Raw genomic sequence first — 15839 nt, 5'->3', positions numbered from 1 at the left:
ATTCGTCATAGACTTCTTCGTCGTGGTCTTCTTCGTCGTTGTCTCCTTCGTCGTGGACTTCTTCGTCGTGGTCTTCTTCGTCGTTGTCTCCTTCGTCGTGGACTTCTTCGTCGTGGACTACTTTGTCGTGGACTACTTCGCTGTGGTCTTCTTCGTCGTAGTAGTCTTCCTCGTCGTGGACTACTTCGTCGTGGTCTCCTTTGTCGTGGTTTTCGTGGTGTTCTCCTTTGTCGGGATCGTCTTCGTGGGGTTCTTCTTCGTGGTGTTCTTCTTCATAGTGCTCTTCTTAGTGAAGTACTTCTTCGTAGTGTTCTACTTCGTGGTGTTCTTCTTCGTGGTGTTTTCCTTTGTGGTGTTCTTCTTCGTGGTGTTCTTCATCAAAGTGTTCTTTTTTGTGGGATTCTTCTTTGTGGTGTTCTCCTTCGTGGTGTTCTCCTTCATGGTGTTCTTCTTCGCGGTGTTCTCCTTCGTGGGGTTCTCCTTCGTGGTGTACTTCTTCGTGGTGTTCTTCTTCATGGTGTTCTTCTTCGTGGGCTTCTTCTTCGTTGTTTTCTTCTTCGTAATGTTCTTGGCTTCACACACTGTTACAGTCGGACGATTAGACATGGCTTACACACTGATACAGTCGGACGATTAGACATGGCTTACACACTGATACAGTCGGACGATTAGACATGGCTTACACACTGTTACAGTCGGACGATTAGACATGGCTTACACACTGTTACAGTCGGACGATTAGACATGGCTTACACACTGATACAGTCGGACGATTAGACATGGCTTACACACTGTTACAGTCGGACGATTAGACATGGCTTACACACTGTTACAGTCGGACGAGTAGACATGGCTCACACACTGTTACAGTCGGACGATTAGACATGGCTTACACACTGATACAGTCGGACGAGTAGACATTGCTTCCTTTAACTCTTCTTTCTGTTATTTTTTGTTTAGTGTTTTTGCATATTTACTTTTAATCTATGTGTTTTTGTCTCCTAGTTTTTGGTTATACCTGCTTTTGTTGAAGTTTGTTAGGCTATAAATTTGTTTTTGTACTTCACCTTCTTTATTCATTGTCCCTCCTCTTGTCTTTCTGCTTCTTTTTCATTTTCTTTTTCTCGAGCACGTGGTGTACAGATTAGTCACTGACGTCAGTTGTTGTTTCCAATTTCATAGTTGGGATTCTTCCGCTATATTCCGGAAATCCGGATTCGATTATGGCCCTTTTTTCTTTTTCTTTTTTTTTCGGGGGGGGGTGGGGGGTTCAGTATTCATGCCATTGTTCAGTCCCACCCATGTAATTTGATAAAGCATACTCATTTGTTCTCTTTGTATATCTTCCGTTTCTCGGTGGAGTTGTTGATGTGTCTGCAACTTTCCACGTAGTGTACGTACCCTGCCACGGTGATCCACGACTTCACCAGACACCAGTGACACGAACAGACACAAAGGTGCGTACAGACAGACGGAGACCAACAGTCGATAAACATACAGAAACACACAAACAAACAGACCTGTTTACAGACAGATGGACAGGTAGATAGACAGGTAGACACAAAGGTGCGTACAGACAGACAGAGACAACAGTGCGTACAGACAGACAGAGACAACAGTGCGTACAGACAGACAGAGACAACAGTGCGTACAGACAGACAGAGACCAACAGACGAGAAACAAACAGAAACAAAAACGAACAGGCATATTTACAGACAGACAGAGACAACAGTGCGTACAGACAGACAGAGACAACAGTGCGTACAGACAGACAGAGACAACAGTGCGTACAGACAGACAGAGACAACAGTGCGTACAGACAGACAGAGACAACAGTGCGGACAGACAGACAGAGACAACAGTGCGTACAGACAGACAGAGACCAACAGACGATAAACAAACAAACACACAAACAAACAGACCTTTTTACAGACAGATGGATAGGTAGACAGACAGACAGAGACCAACAGACGATAAACAAACAAACACACAAACAAACAGACCTTTTTACAGACAGATGGATAGGTAGATAGACAGACAGAGACCAACAGACGATAAACAAACAAACACACAAACAAACAGACCTTTTTACAGACAGATGGCTAGGTAGATACACAGACAGAGAGATGACACAAGGCTACAAGAACCAGAAGAACGGTGGGGACATGTACAACTCACACAACTCAAATGCAAACAAAACAATTTTTTTTAAAAGAGTTGGGTTTTTGGTGGGTTTTTTCTCTCCAATATACAGAAGCACATAAACACACTGACATAACAAAGAAAGGGAGAACGTGGTACAATTGACCAAATTCACAATGCGGTAAACATCCACATTCATATGAAAAAACCCCATTTATTTCAATTCCTAAGAAGCGAACAATTCTTGGTGAGAATGTCTGTTCTTTGTTAGCTCTTCTGCAACCAACAACTCAGTAACAAAGATCGCTTAGTTCATTAACAATAGAAAGCAGCGGTACAAGTGTACAAAGAGTAATGCATTACACAGAACAAAAACCATATTACAATGGAACACCCATTTTAAGACCCCCCCCCCAATTTAAGACTTTTCCCCTTTTAAGACCTTGTCTTTTGGCAATTTGTGTTCAAGAGCCCTGTAAATTTACCCCCATTTTAAGACTCCCTCATTTTTAAGACCTTGTCTTTTCGCAATTTGTGTTCAAGAGCCCTGTAAATTTACCCCCATTTTAAGACTCCCTCATTTTTAAGACCTGTTTTTCTCAGATTTTCGGAGGTCCTCCACTGTAATCGCACTATTGGTGGTTTTCCGTCGATAATTACATGAATAACAAAAGTAGCTTAGTGCGTGATAACAAGATATACTCTTCACAGCCTTATTTTCAGGGCTATGTGTACCTGATTGGTTAATACATTTGTTTTAATTTTTTTTTAAACTTCCTTCGCGTGTAAATCGAATCAGACAAGCAGAGAGTTTGCCAGAACCAACCAAAACCAAAGTTCATGTCATTTCTTAGTCTGAATAATCAACTTATGCATTGTCCGATTGAGCTAACCAGACGGTGCATTAACCAGATTCAAAGATTCAAATTCCAGGGGATTTATCAGATTGATCAATCGGATGGCAGATTTAACAGATCCGAATTCTCGATGATTTCTAAAACTACCCAATCAGATGGCAGATTTAACAGATCCGGATTCCCGATGACTGCTCAACCTGGACAACCAGATGGCAGATTTAACAGAATCATGACTCCCCGATGATTTATTAACCTGGCCAATCAGATGGCAGATTTAACAGATCTGATTCCCCGATGATTGCTCAACCTGACCAATCAGATTGCAGATTTAACAGATTTAAATTCCCGATGATTTCTCAACCTGACCAATCAGATTGCAGATTTAACAGATTTAAATTCCCGATGACTGCTCAACCTGGACAACCAGATGGCAGATTTAACAGAATCATGACTCCCCGATGATTTATTAACCTGGCCAATCAGATGGCAGATTTAACAGATCTGATTCCCCGATGATTGCTCAACCTGACCAATCAGATGGCAGGGTAGGCGGAGCCAATCTGCAGGCCGGACTTATGATTGACATCCCAGGTCTGAATCCTGTAGCTGGTCCCGCCCAGCCTGACGTTACAAATGGCGCTGCTGAACTCGAAGGCACAGAGCGTGTAGAGGGCAAGGTCAAACTCCGGGCTGCTCCCGATGAAGAAGGACCCGAGAGACTTGACCGCGTCACGACTGGACTGGGACGGCCTCCATGCAAAGTTCGCTCCTGCCACGTCGGGCTGTGGGGAATGAGATCAAACAGTTTACACTGATTGTTTAGTAATGGGACGTAACTCGTATAATTCAGACTCTTACTCACACACACACACACACACACACACACATATATATATACATACCGACCGTGCACACATACACACACACACACACACACACACACACACACAATACACACTCACACACTCATTCTCACACACACGCGCGCACACACACAACCATACACATACACACACAAACAAACACACACACACACACACACACACACTCACACACACACACACACACACAACATTCACACACACACACACACACACACACACACACACACACACACACACAACATTCACACACACACACACACACACACACACACACACACACACACACACAGGACTCACCATAACCCTCCTGACATAACCATAGTAGTTCATACGTCCAATTCGCTCTTCTTCGTAGAACTGAATCCAGCTGTGGAAACCGGAAACGGATTTAGATCCACCGGAAACACGTAGCTCGCCCACCATCACGTGCTCAAAGCCGCTGCTATCCAAGATGGCGGAGGACGAACTGGAGCGGGGGTAAAGGTCAAACCACATGTTGTAAAACTTGGATCGGAAGTCGGACTCACTGCTAACTCGACCTGGTAACAGAAAAAGAGTAATTTCGTTATTAGAAGCTATTAATATTAGTATTGATGGTTGTGATTGTGTGGACCTGTGTGTTGACCTGTTTTGATTGTATTGATGAACTTACACAGGAAAAGAGTAAGTGACTGGCTGACTCAGTTACCGGTTGGACTTCCTTCAGTGTTTACTGAGTGTATGATTGACTTATCTTTCTTGGTTCCCTGTCTTCCCCCCGCGGGTTAGGGGGAAGAATTTACCCGATGCTCCCCAGCATGTCGTAAGAGGCGACTAACGGATTCTGTCTCTCCTTTTACCCTTGTTAAGTGTTTCTTGTATAGAATATAGTCAATGTTTGTAAAAATTTTAGTCAAGCAGTATGTAAGAAATACTTTGTACTGGAAACTTGCATTCTCCCAGTAAGGTAATACATTGTACTACGTTGCAAGCCCCTGGAGCAAATTTTTGATTAGTGCTTTTGTGAACAAGAAACAATTGACAAGTGGCTCTATCCCATCTCCCCCCTTTCCCCGTCGCGATATAATCTTCGTGGTTGAAAACGACGTTAAACATCAAATAAAGAAAGAAAGAAAGTTACCTGTCTGGGAGCTACCAGGTGAAATAAAGCTACGCGTGAGGTGGTCAATCAGGGAGCTATAGCAGGTGAAATAAAGCTATGCGTGAGGTGGTCAATGAGGGAGCTAGCAGGTGAAATAAAGCTATGCGTGAGGTGGTCAGTGAGGGAGCTAGCAGGTGAAATAAAGCTATGCGTGAGGTGGTCAGTGAGGGAGCTAGCAGGTGAAATAAAGCTATGCGTGAGGTGGTCAATGAGGGAGCTAGCAGGTGAAATAAAGCTATGCGTGAGGTGGTCAATGAGGGAGCTAGCAGGTGAAATAAAGCTATGCGTGAGGTGGTCAATGAGGGAGCTAGCAGGTGAAATAAAGCTATGCGTGAGGTGGTCAATGAGGGAGCTAGCAGGTGAAATAAAGCTATGCGTGAGGTGGTCAATGAGGGAGCTAGCAGGTGAAATAAAGCTATGCGTGAGGTGGTCAATGAGGGAGCTAGCAGGTGAAATAAAGCTATGCGTGAGGTGGTCAATGAGGGAGCTAGCAGGTGAAATAAAGCTATGCGTGAGGTGGTCAATGAGGGAGCTATAGCAGGTGAAATAAAACTATGCTTGATGTGGTCAATGAGGGAGCTATAGCAGGTGAAATAAAGCTATGCGTGAGGTGGTCAATGAGGGAGCTAGCGGGTGAAATAAAGCTATGCGTGATGTGGTCAATGAGGGAGCTATAGCAGTTTAAATAAAGCTATGCGTGAGGTGGTCAATGAGGGAGCTATAGCAGGTGAAATAAAGCTATGCGTGAGGTGGTCAATGAGGGAGCTAGCAGGTGAAATAAAGCTATGCGTGAGGCGGTCAGTGAGGGAGCTATAGCAGGTGAAATAAAGCTATGCGTGAGGTGGTCAATGAGGGAGCTAGCAGGTGAAATAAAGCTATGCGTGAGGTGGTCAATGAGGGAGCTAGCAGGTGAAATAAAGCTATGCGTGGGGTGGTAAATGAGGGAGCTATAGCAGGTGAAATAAAGCTCTGCGTGAGGTGGTCAATGAGGGAGCTAGCAGGTGAAATAAAGCTATGCGTGAGGTGGTCAATGAGGGAGCTAGCAGGTGAAATAAAGCTATGCGTGAGGTGGTCAATGAGGGAGCTAGCAGGTGAAATAAAGCTATGCGTGAGGTGGTCAATGAGGGAGCTATAGCAGGTGAAATAAAGCTATGCGTGAGGTGGTCAATGAGGGAGCTAGCGGGTGAAATAAAGCTATGCGTGATGTGGTCAATGAGGGAGCTATAGCAGGTGAAATAAAGCTATGCGTGAGGTGGTCAATGAGGGAGCTATAGCAGGTGAAATAAAGCTATGCGTGATGTGGTCAATGAGTGAGCTAGCAGGTGAAATAAAGCTATGCGTGAGGTGGTCAATGAGGGAGCTAGCAGGTGAAATAAAGCTATGCGTGAGGTGGTCAATGAGGGAGTTAGCAGGTGAAATAAAGCTATGCGTGAGGTGGTCAATGAGGGAGCTAGCAGGTGAAATAAAGCTATGCGTGAGGTGGTCAATGAGGAAACTAGCAGGTGAAATAAAACTACGCGTGAGGTGGTCAATCAGGGAGCCAAAGAATGAAGACATTATTGAATAAATGAATTACGTGAGTCGCTGAATGTTGAGTGACCGCGTATTGTCGTGAGGGAGGGAGTGCTTGGCTGACTGACGCACTGACTGAATCACTCACTCGATCACTCACTCGATAACTCACTTATGCCAGCCACCACTCGCGAGTGAACGGCTAATTTACATACGATAATAACATCAACAATCTAACAAAAATAAGCCATTGGGTGCTTTATGCTTGTGAAGAATCCCTAACGTTCACGCTCATTTCAATGGGGTTTTTTCAAGTTAAAAAAAGAATTGTGATAAACAAAGGGCAATAAGCGGTCTTCATGCAGACGACATATGTAATAAAGTAAGTGAGAGTTATTCGGAACCAGTCTCTGGCACCGGCACGGTTGGCCTAGTGGTAAGGCGTCCGCCCCGTGATCGGGAGGTCGTGGGTTCGAACCCCGGCCGGGTCATACCTAAGACTTTAAAATTGGCAATGTAGTGGCTGCTCCGCCTGGCGTCTGGCATTATGGGGTTAGTGCCAGGACTGGTTGGTCCGGTGTCAGAATAATGTGACTGGGTGAGACATGAAGCCTGTGCTGCGACTTCTGTCTTGTGTGTGGCGCACGTTATATGTCAAAGCAGCACCGCCCTGATATGGCCCTTCGTGGTCGGCTGGGCGTTAAGAAAACAAAACAAACAAAGTCTCTGGCACCTGAGGGCATAACAAGTATTGAAATCAACAAGCGACTTTCATCCTCTTCTAACAACAACAACAACAACAACAACAAATAATCAACCTTCACCACAGCCAACTTTTGCAGACCAAGTACTCGTAGGCCCGCAAAGAATCCCTAACGTTCATTTCAAAAAATGTTTTTTAAAGAAATGAATCAACCTTCCCCTCAACCAACCTTGGCAAAGCAGGAACTCGTAGAGCTTGTCAAAGATAGGCGTGGCTCTGATGAGGTTGTAGAAAGTGTCCATCTCGGCTCTCTCCTGGCTGTCGAGGAAGTCGGTGGAGCCGATGAAGTTGTTGTAGTTGTCGAGGAGCGCCACGAAAGCTGTGAACGTCGGTCTGGACGTGTAGGCTGCTTCGTCCACAGACGTGAAGAACCTGAGAGAGAAATATATCGATTGGACATTGGATTTCCCTTCTTTGAGCCATGTGACGTCAGAGGCCTACAAAACTTCATAATTATTTGGGCGTTTCAGGTTGACCGAAACTTCTAAGGAACTACAAAACACACGTCATGTGTTTGAATGGTCTCGTGGTCTCGGAGAACAATGACTGTCTCGATCTGTGTAAAATGTAATATGTTGGTCAAAAACGCAAATAGTCGATATTGTGTCACCCGTGACTCACTTTTTTTCTCCAATGTTCCAAATCATACGTTGCTATGCTCCAACCAAGACTGCAGATCTTGGCAAACGCGTGACGTAAAAACTACATTTGATGACGTTACCCGTACACGTTCCCGTACACGTGCTGAATAGTGCTGATCTAGATCTTGCTAATGGCACACTCCTCCCCATGAAAACTCTAGACGATTTCTGAAAATAACTCTGTCGGGTCAAGTTGTATGGGCTGTGAAAGAGTAGATACCTTTGCTTTTCCTCTGAAAAAAAACTTCACACGTGCTTTTATCCACGTGTGTCCGACACACCCCTTGCAAGTGGTTCCTCCAATGTTCGTCCGAGTAAAAAGCAAGGGCATTCACTCTTTCACAACTCATGCAAACCCGACAGTTATTTTCATAATTCGTCTATTGATTTATTTCTTTTGAGAGTTTTTTTTTCTTTTTCGTTTTTCTGTTGGTATGGCAGCATTGTCGGTCTTTGTGAGAGCCAGGGATTGTATTCGTAAAGTGATATCGGTCGCAAAATGGTTTGCTCTATCATAATTTTTCATATTCACGTTCATTGATTTTTATTTCTTTTGTATCGCTGGAAAGGTCGTGTTACTTCCTACCAGTGGAAAGTAACAGAGTCGCACTATACTCAGATGTGTGGGTGTTTAGAATAACCAAGGTGTTTTACGAGCCACAGTGATATGACCCGGGGGTGGGACATGGATACCATCACTACATAAAGTTGACCAGTGTCCGTCCCGGCACGGATTCGGACCCATGACCCGTGGATTTCAAGTCCAGTACTCTACCAACTGAGCCACCGGGAGCCCCCATCACTGGAGTATCTCGGAGGGAAAAAAACCAAGCTTTGAAAGATAAAGTGCAGCAGGTTATTCCCAATATCAAAATGCTCACTTGCTGGGAGCGCGGTCCACTGTGTTTCCATCAGACACAGAGCTCTGCCAGTTGACACTGTACTGTGATGACGTCAGACGGTTGATGTCGTTGCTCCAGAAGTACTCGCTGACGTCAGTAAGTGCGTCACAACTGCCGCCACCTCCTGTGTAGTTAAAATAAAATGTGCATACTACACTAATCTGTTGCAGCTATTGCGATTAAAGGTAGGTGTAAACAACAAGAATTTCTTTAAATTTAAAAGCTAACAGGATTGTTCTGACACAACATATGACTTGAAAGAGTTACGTGCCAATATACATGTCCCTGTAGTTTATGCATGCATGCGTGAGTCCGTGCGCGCGTGAGTCCATGCGTACGTGTGTCCGTGCGTGCAAGTGTGTGCGTGCAAATGCGTGTTTAGGGAAGGCGAGTTGTTGATTGGAGGGAATAAAGACACACAGCTAAGTGTGCATGTTCAACAAGTACAGGGTACCTCCATTGCCGTTGCAGACATCCTGGTAGTCCGAGCAACAGTCGCCGTAGTCCACACAGGGCGGGTTGCACTGACACGGCTTGCTGGAGTCTGTCCCGAACCCACACCGGTCTTTGCACGATCCCACTGTCAACACATCAGTCAATCAATCAATCAATCAATTAAACAACCGTTCAATCACACGGCTTGCTGGTGTCTGTCCCGAATCCACACCGCTCTTTGCACGACCCCACTGTCAACACATCAGTCAATCAATCAATCAATCAATTAAACAACCGTTCAATCACACGGCTTGCTGCTGTCTGTCCCGAACCCACACCGCTCTTTGCACGACCCCGCTGTCAACACATCAGTCAATCAATCAATCAATCAATTAAACAACCGTTCAATCACACGGCTTGCTGCTGTCTGTCCCGAACCCACACCGCTCTTTGCACGACCCCGCTGTCAACACATCAATCAATCAATCAATCAATCAATTAAACAACCGTTCAATCACACGGCTTGCTGTTGTCTGTCCCGAACCCACACCGGTCTTTGCACGATCCCACTGTCAACACATCAATCAATCAATCAATCAATTAAACAACCGTTCAATCACACGGCTTGCTGGTGTCTATCCCGATCCCACATCGCTCGTTGCACGATCCCACTGTCAACACATCAATCAATCAATCAATCAATTAAACAACCGTTCAATCACACGGCTTGCTGGTGTCTGTCCCGAATCCACACCGCTCTTTGCACGATCCCACTGTCAACACATCAGTCAATCAATCAATCAATTAAACATCCGTTCAATCACACGGCTTGCTGGTGTCTGTCCCGAACCCACACCGCTCTTTGCACGACCCCACTGTCAACACATCAGTCAAACAACCATTCAAACAATCATTAAATCAATCAACACATCATTCAAACTATCATTCAATCACACGGCTTGCTGCTGTCTGTCCCGAACCCACACCACTCTTTGCACGACCTCACTGTCAACACATCATTCAAACAATCATTCAAACAATCATTCAAACAATCATTCAAACAATCACACAATCAATCAAACAATCAATTAATAAATCAATCAATCAAACATTCAATCAATCAATCAAACAACCGTTCAATCACACGGCTTGCTGCTGTCTGTCCCGAACCCACACCGGTCTTTGCACGATCCCACTGTCAACACATCAATCAATCAATCAATCAATTAAACAACCGTTCAATCACACGGCTTGCAGGTGTCTGTCCCGAACCCACATCGCTCTTTGCACGATCCCACTGTCAACACATCAATCAATCAATCAATTAAACAACCGTTCAATCACACGGCTTGCTGGTGTCTGTCCCGAACCCACACCGCTCTTTGCACGATCTCACTGTCAACACATCAATCAATCAATCAATCAATTAAACAACCGTTCAATCACACGGCTTGCTGGTCTCTGTCCCGAACCCACACCGGTCTTTGCACGATCCCACTGTCAACACATCAATCAATCAATCAATCAATTAAACAACCGTTCAATCACACGGCTTGCTGGTGTCTGTCCCGAACCACATCGCTCTTTGCACGATCCCACTGTCAACACATCAATCAATCAATCAATTAAACAACCGTTCAATCACACGGCTTGCTGGTGTCTGTCCCGAACCCACACCGGTCTTTGCACGATCCCACTGTCAACACATCAGTCAATCAATCAATCAATCAATCAATCAATTAAACAACCGTTCAATCACACGGCTTGCTGGTGTCTATCCCGATCCCACATCGCTCGTTGCACGATCCCACTGTCAACACATCAATCAATCAATCAATCAATTAAACAACCGTTCAATCACACGGCTTGCTGGTGTCTATCCCGATCCCACATCGCTCGTTGCACGATCCCACTGTCAACACATCAGTCAATCAATCAATCAATCAATCAATCAATTAAACAACCGTTCAATCACACGGCTTGCTGGTGTCTGTCCCGAACCCACACCGCTCTTTGCACGACCCCACTGTCAACACATCAGTCAAACAACCATTCAAACAATCATTAAATCAATCAACACATCATTCAAACTATCATTCAATCACACGGCTTGCTGCTGTCTGTCCCGAACCCACACCGCTCTTTGCACGACCTCACTGTCAACACATCATTCAAACAATCATTCAAACAATCATTCAAACAATCATTCAAACAATCACACAATCAATCAAACAATCAATTAATAAATCAATCAATCAAACATTCAATCAATCAATCAAACAATCAATCATTCAATCACACGGCTTGCTGGAGTCTGTACCAAACCCACACCGGTCTTTGCACGATCCCACTGTCAACACATCAATCAATCAATCATTCAATCACACGGTTTGCTGGAGTCTGTACCAAACCCACACCGGTCTTTGCACGATCCCACTGTCAACACATCAATCAATCAATCATTCAATCACACGGTTTGCTGGAGTCTGTACCGAACCCACACCGCTCGTTGCACGACCCCACTGTCAACATATCAATCAAACAATCATTCATTCAATCATTGAATCAAGCATTCAATCAATCTTTCAAACAATCTTCCAATCAATCATTCAAACAATCATTCAAACAATCATTCAAACAATCGTTCAAAAAATCATTCAAACAATCAACGATAGAATTTAGTATCAAATCAAATATTCAATCACATTAATTGAAATTCAACTGAAATTAATATAAATAAAACAAAATAAAAATCCTAAAAAAGTAAAATCAAAGAAAGTAAAATAAACACAAATAAATCCAAATTATCAAATGTGCCACAAACTTATCTGGCATAAATATGATAAAAACAGAATACCAAGAAACAAAATACCTGGTATAAATGTGATAGTTCTAAACAAAATACCAACAACAACAAAAATAAATGTAAAAAAAACAAGTCGCGTAAGGCGAAATTACTACATTTAGTCAAGCTGTCGAACTCACAGAATGAAATTGGACGCACTGCATTTGTTCACCAAGACCGTATAGCATCGCCAGTCACCCACTCAGCGGAAAAGGCAGTGAAATCGACAAGCCAGTATAGCGCGGAAGTGGTTGCGCTGAGCGGGCTAGCTCACTTTTCTGTACCTCTATTCTTTTTAACTTTCTGAGCTTGTTTATAAATTCTAATCCGACTTAGGTCGACCAAATGTCGCCCTAAAGCCCCCATTTTACAACACTTTCGATTTAGGGCGACCGAGCCCCAAGTTTTGGCGTCTTTTTCTCCAATTCCATTGGCCTGACAACATTGACCCCATGCGCTATCGAGGAGACAGTGCCTAACGTATCTTGCTTGTAAATCGCATCAAGTTGGGATTTACTGTTTGAGCACAAAATTGAATAAGTGAGTTTGAGACTTAGGCCGTCCTTTGCAAAAAAGGGTCTTTAGTCAACCACGATACTTATACAAATATTTTTTTAACTGAGTGTAAACATATCATCATCATTAAGGCGACGATGTAAAACACCTATATCTTAATTTTGACTGATTTTCGCAGTCAATTCATGACTGTTGGGTGTAGGTCAATTAGCAAATGTAATTACAAAATTTAGTTAATATTGCTTTAAAAACAATAGCCATAAAACCCCTTTTTACAATGGTCGCCCTATAGGCGGATTTATACTTATATATATGTGTGTTTTTGGAATCAGGAACCGACAAGGAATAAGATGAAATTGTTTTCAAATCGATTTCGAAAATTTGATTTTAATCAGAATTTTCATATTTTTAATTTTCAAAGCTTGTTTTTTAACCTAAATATAACATATGTATATGCTTTTGGAATCAGAAAAATGATGAAGAGTAAGATGGAATTATTTTTGGATCGTTTTATAAATTAAAAAAATGTAATTACAATTTTCAGATTTTAAATGACCAAACTCATCAATTAATTTTTAAGCCTCCTAACTAAAATGCAATACCAAAGTCCGGACTTTGTCGAAGATTGCTTGATCAGAATGTCAATTAATTTGGTCAACAAATGAGGGCGTGACAGTGCTGCCTCAACTTTCACTTAAATCCGGATATGACGTCATCAAAGACATTTATCGAAAAAATGAAAAATAACGTACTCCGAAACTCTCTTGTGAAGTTTCATGAAAATCGCTGTAGTAGTTTTCTCGGAATCGCTCTACACACACGCACACACACACATACACCATGCACAACCCCCCTCGTCTCGATTCCCCGTCTATGTTAAAACATTTAGTCAAAACTTGACTAAATGTAGAAATGATCGTGAATGAAAGAGAAAAAATAAATATTACTCACAGCAGACTTGCTGATAATCATGGCAGCAGTCTCCAAAGTTGACGCAGACTGTGTTGCACTGACAGGGCTTGGTATTATCGGTGCCTGGTCCACACCTTCCCTCACAGCTGTTGTCTGCACACAAAGCATCACTTCATACAATCAACACAGGCTGTGTTGCACTGACTGGGCTTGGTATTATCGGTGCCTGGTCCACACCTTCCCTCACAGCTGTTGTCTGCACACAAAGCATCACTTCATACAATCAACACAGACTGAGTAACACTGACAGGGCTTGGTATTATCGGTGCCTGGTCCACACCTTCCCTCACAGCTGTTGTCTGCACACAAAGCATCACTTCATACAATTAACACAGGCTGAGTAACACTGACAGGGCTTGGTTTTGTCTGTGCCTGGTCCACACCTTCCCTCACAGCTGTTGTCTGCACACAAAGCATCACTTCATACAATCAACACAGACTGAGTAACACTGACAGGGCTTGGTATTATCGGTGCCTGGTCCACACCTTCCCTCACAGCTGTTGTCTGCACACAAAGCATCACTTCATACAATTAACACAGACTGAGTAACACTGACAGGGCTTGGTTTTGTCTGTGCCTGGTCCACACCTTCCCTCACAGCTGTTGTCTGCACACAAAGCATCACTTCATACAATTAACACAGACTGAGTAACACTGACAGGGCTTGGTATTATCGGTGCCTGGTCCACACCTTCCCTCACAGCTGTTGTCTGCACACAAAGCATCACTTCATACAATCAACACAGGCTGTGTTGCACTGACTGGGCTTGGTATTGTCTGTGCCTGGTCCACACCTCCCCTCACAGCTGTTGTCTGCACACAAAGCATCACTTCATACAATCAACACAGACTGAGTAACACTGACAGGGCTTGGTATTATCGGTGCCTGGTCCACACCTTCCCTCACAGCTGTTGTCTGCACACAAAGCATCACTTCATACAATTAACACAGACTGAGTAACACTGACAGGGCTTGGTATTATCGGTGCCTGGTCCACACCTTCCCTCACAGCTGTTGTCTACACACAAAGCACTAGTTCATCTCAACAAAAAGCTGCAGTTACAGATACAATATAGTGTTGAACTGTTGGTAAATTTCATAGCTCTTGTAGGTTTTTTTAGGGTTTGCTTTTAGTTTTTGTACTTTCAATGTTCTGTCAGGCAGTAACAGTTCAGAGACATCCTGCTTGCTGCCGCGCGAGCAGAGACAATTGTCCCTCTTTATCTTCACTGGGCGGGCAGCAAAACCCTTCCACACTGGGTTGTAAAGGAATAATCCGAAAGCAAAAGGGGCCCTCAGATCCCTTCCAAAGTTATATCACCAGATTCTGCAGTACAAAGTTATATCATAAGATTCTGCAGTACAAAAAACGCCACCGCGCAGGAGGACTAATTTCATTTTGGAAAAGCAAGGATTTAAATGTTTAATCTAAAGTTAAAAAAAATAGGCCCCAAAAAGTGCACCCTTTTGAGGGTTCGGATGGGTTACTTTCACTGAGTTACTTCCCTTGTGTATGTACGTGATGCGGTTACTAGGCTGCGGCGTCGTTGACGGCTCTTGCTGTCTTACCGCCAGGCAGCGCTTCTTGTCTTCTCTTTGTTTTATACACCGGAGAGAAGCAGCACCCTGAAACGCGCATTCACTCTCTTTGATTTGAATACATTAACATACTTATGGTGCATTTTCCTATGATGAACCTTCTTTTTACAGTGATAGACCTGATAGTAAATAGTTTTAAGCATGGAAGTTACCATGTGAACTTAAGGGGAGGAGCTACCTTCAAATACACCGTTTTTCTCTTCCAAGTCATTTGACCACAACATTCATAAAACAGAACTGTTTGTGTTAAAAGTTGGTCAGTGTATTGGAAGGTAGCTCCTCCCCTTAAAAAGGAAACAAACTTGCATCGGTGTCGAATAGCATTAACTTCTGAAGAGACGATACACAATAACCAACCAACCAACCAACCAACCAACCAACCAACAATGGTGCTTTTTCCAGCAAATAGTGCTGCGTGCGTATAGATTAACGCACAGTGGATGTAATTTATCGGATACTTCAGATTCGTCAAATTCGCCAGAAACTGCCCCCAACGGTCAGAATAATAATAATATAATAATAATAAAGGAGCATTTGTATAGCGCAACATCATAACTTTACAATTATGCTCATTTGCGCTTAACACATTTAAAATTAAAACACAGTTATACAAGCATTTACATAATAG

General features: G+C 43.4%; 1 protein-coding gene across 2 annotated transcripts in view; it reads right to left on the bottom strand.

Moving 5' to 3' along the window:
* Positions 1 to 2342: 2342 nt before the first annotated feature.
* Positions 2343 to 15839, bottom strand: part of LOC138980512 (uridylate-specific endoribonuclease-like) — a 23311-nt gene continuing 9814 nt past the window's right edge. For both annotated transcript variants that reach the window (XM_070353396.1, XM_070353397.1), the window contains exons 2-8: positions 14406 to 14424; positions 13590 to 13684; positions 9297 to 9422; positions 8822 to 8966; positions 7469 to 7671; positions 4181 to 4422; positions 2343 to 3781 (exon numbers count right to left, since the gene is read on the bottom strand). In XM_070353396.1, coding sequence (XP_070209497.1) covers positions 3533 to 3781; positions 4181 to 4422; positions 7469 to 7671; positions 8822 to 8966; positions 9297 to 9422; positions 13590 to 13684; positions 14406 to 14424 — 1079 coding nt within the window. In that variant the 3' untranslated portion in view covers positions 2343 to 3532. The remainder of the gene's footprint in view (positions 3782 to 4180; positions 4423 to 7468; positions 7672 to 8821; positions 8967 to 9296; positions 9423 to 13589; positions 13685 to 14405; positions 14425 to 15839) is intronic.

Source organism: Littorina saxatilis, linkage group LG11, assembly GCF_037325665.1.
Source record: "Littorina saxatilis isolate snail1 linkage group LG11, US_GU_Lsax_2.0, whole genome shotgun sequence".
NCBI lineage: Eukaryota > Metazoa > Mollusca > Gastropoda > Littorinimorpha > Littorinidae > Littorina > Littorina saxatilis.
Note: the sequence above shows the minus strand (reverse complement) of the source record. Positions and strands in the feature narration are given on the sequence as shown.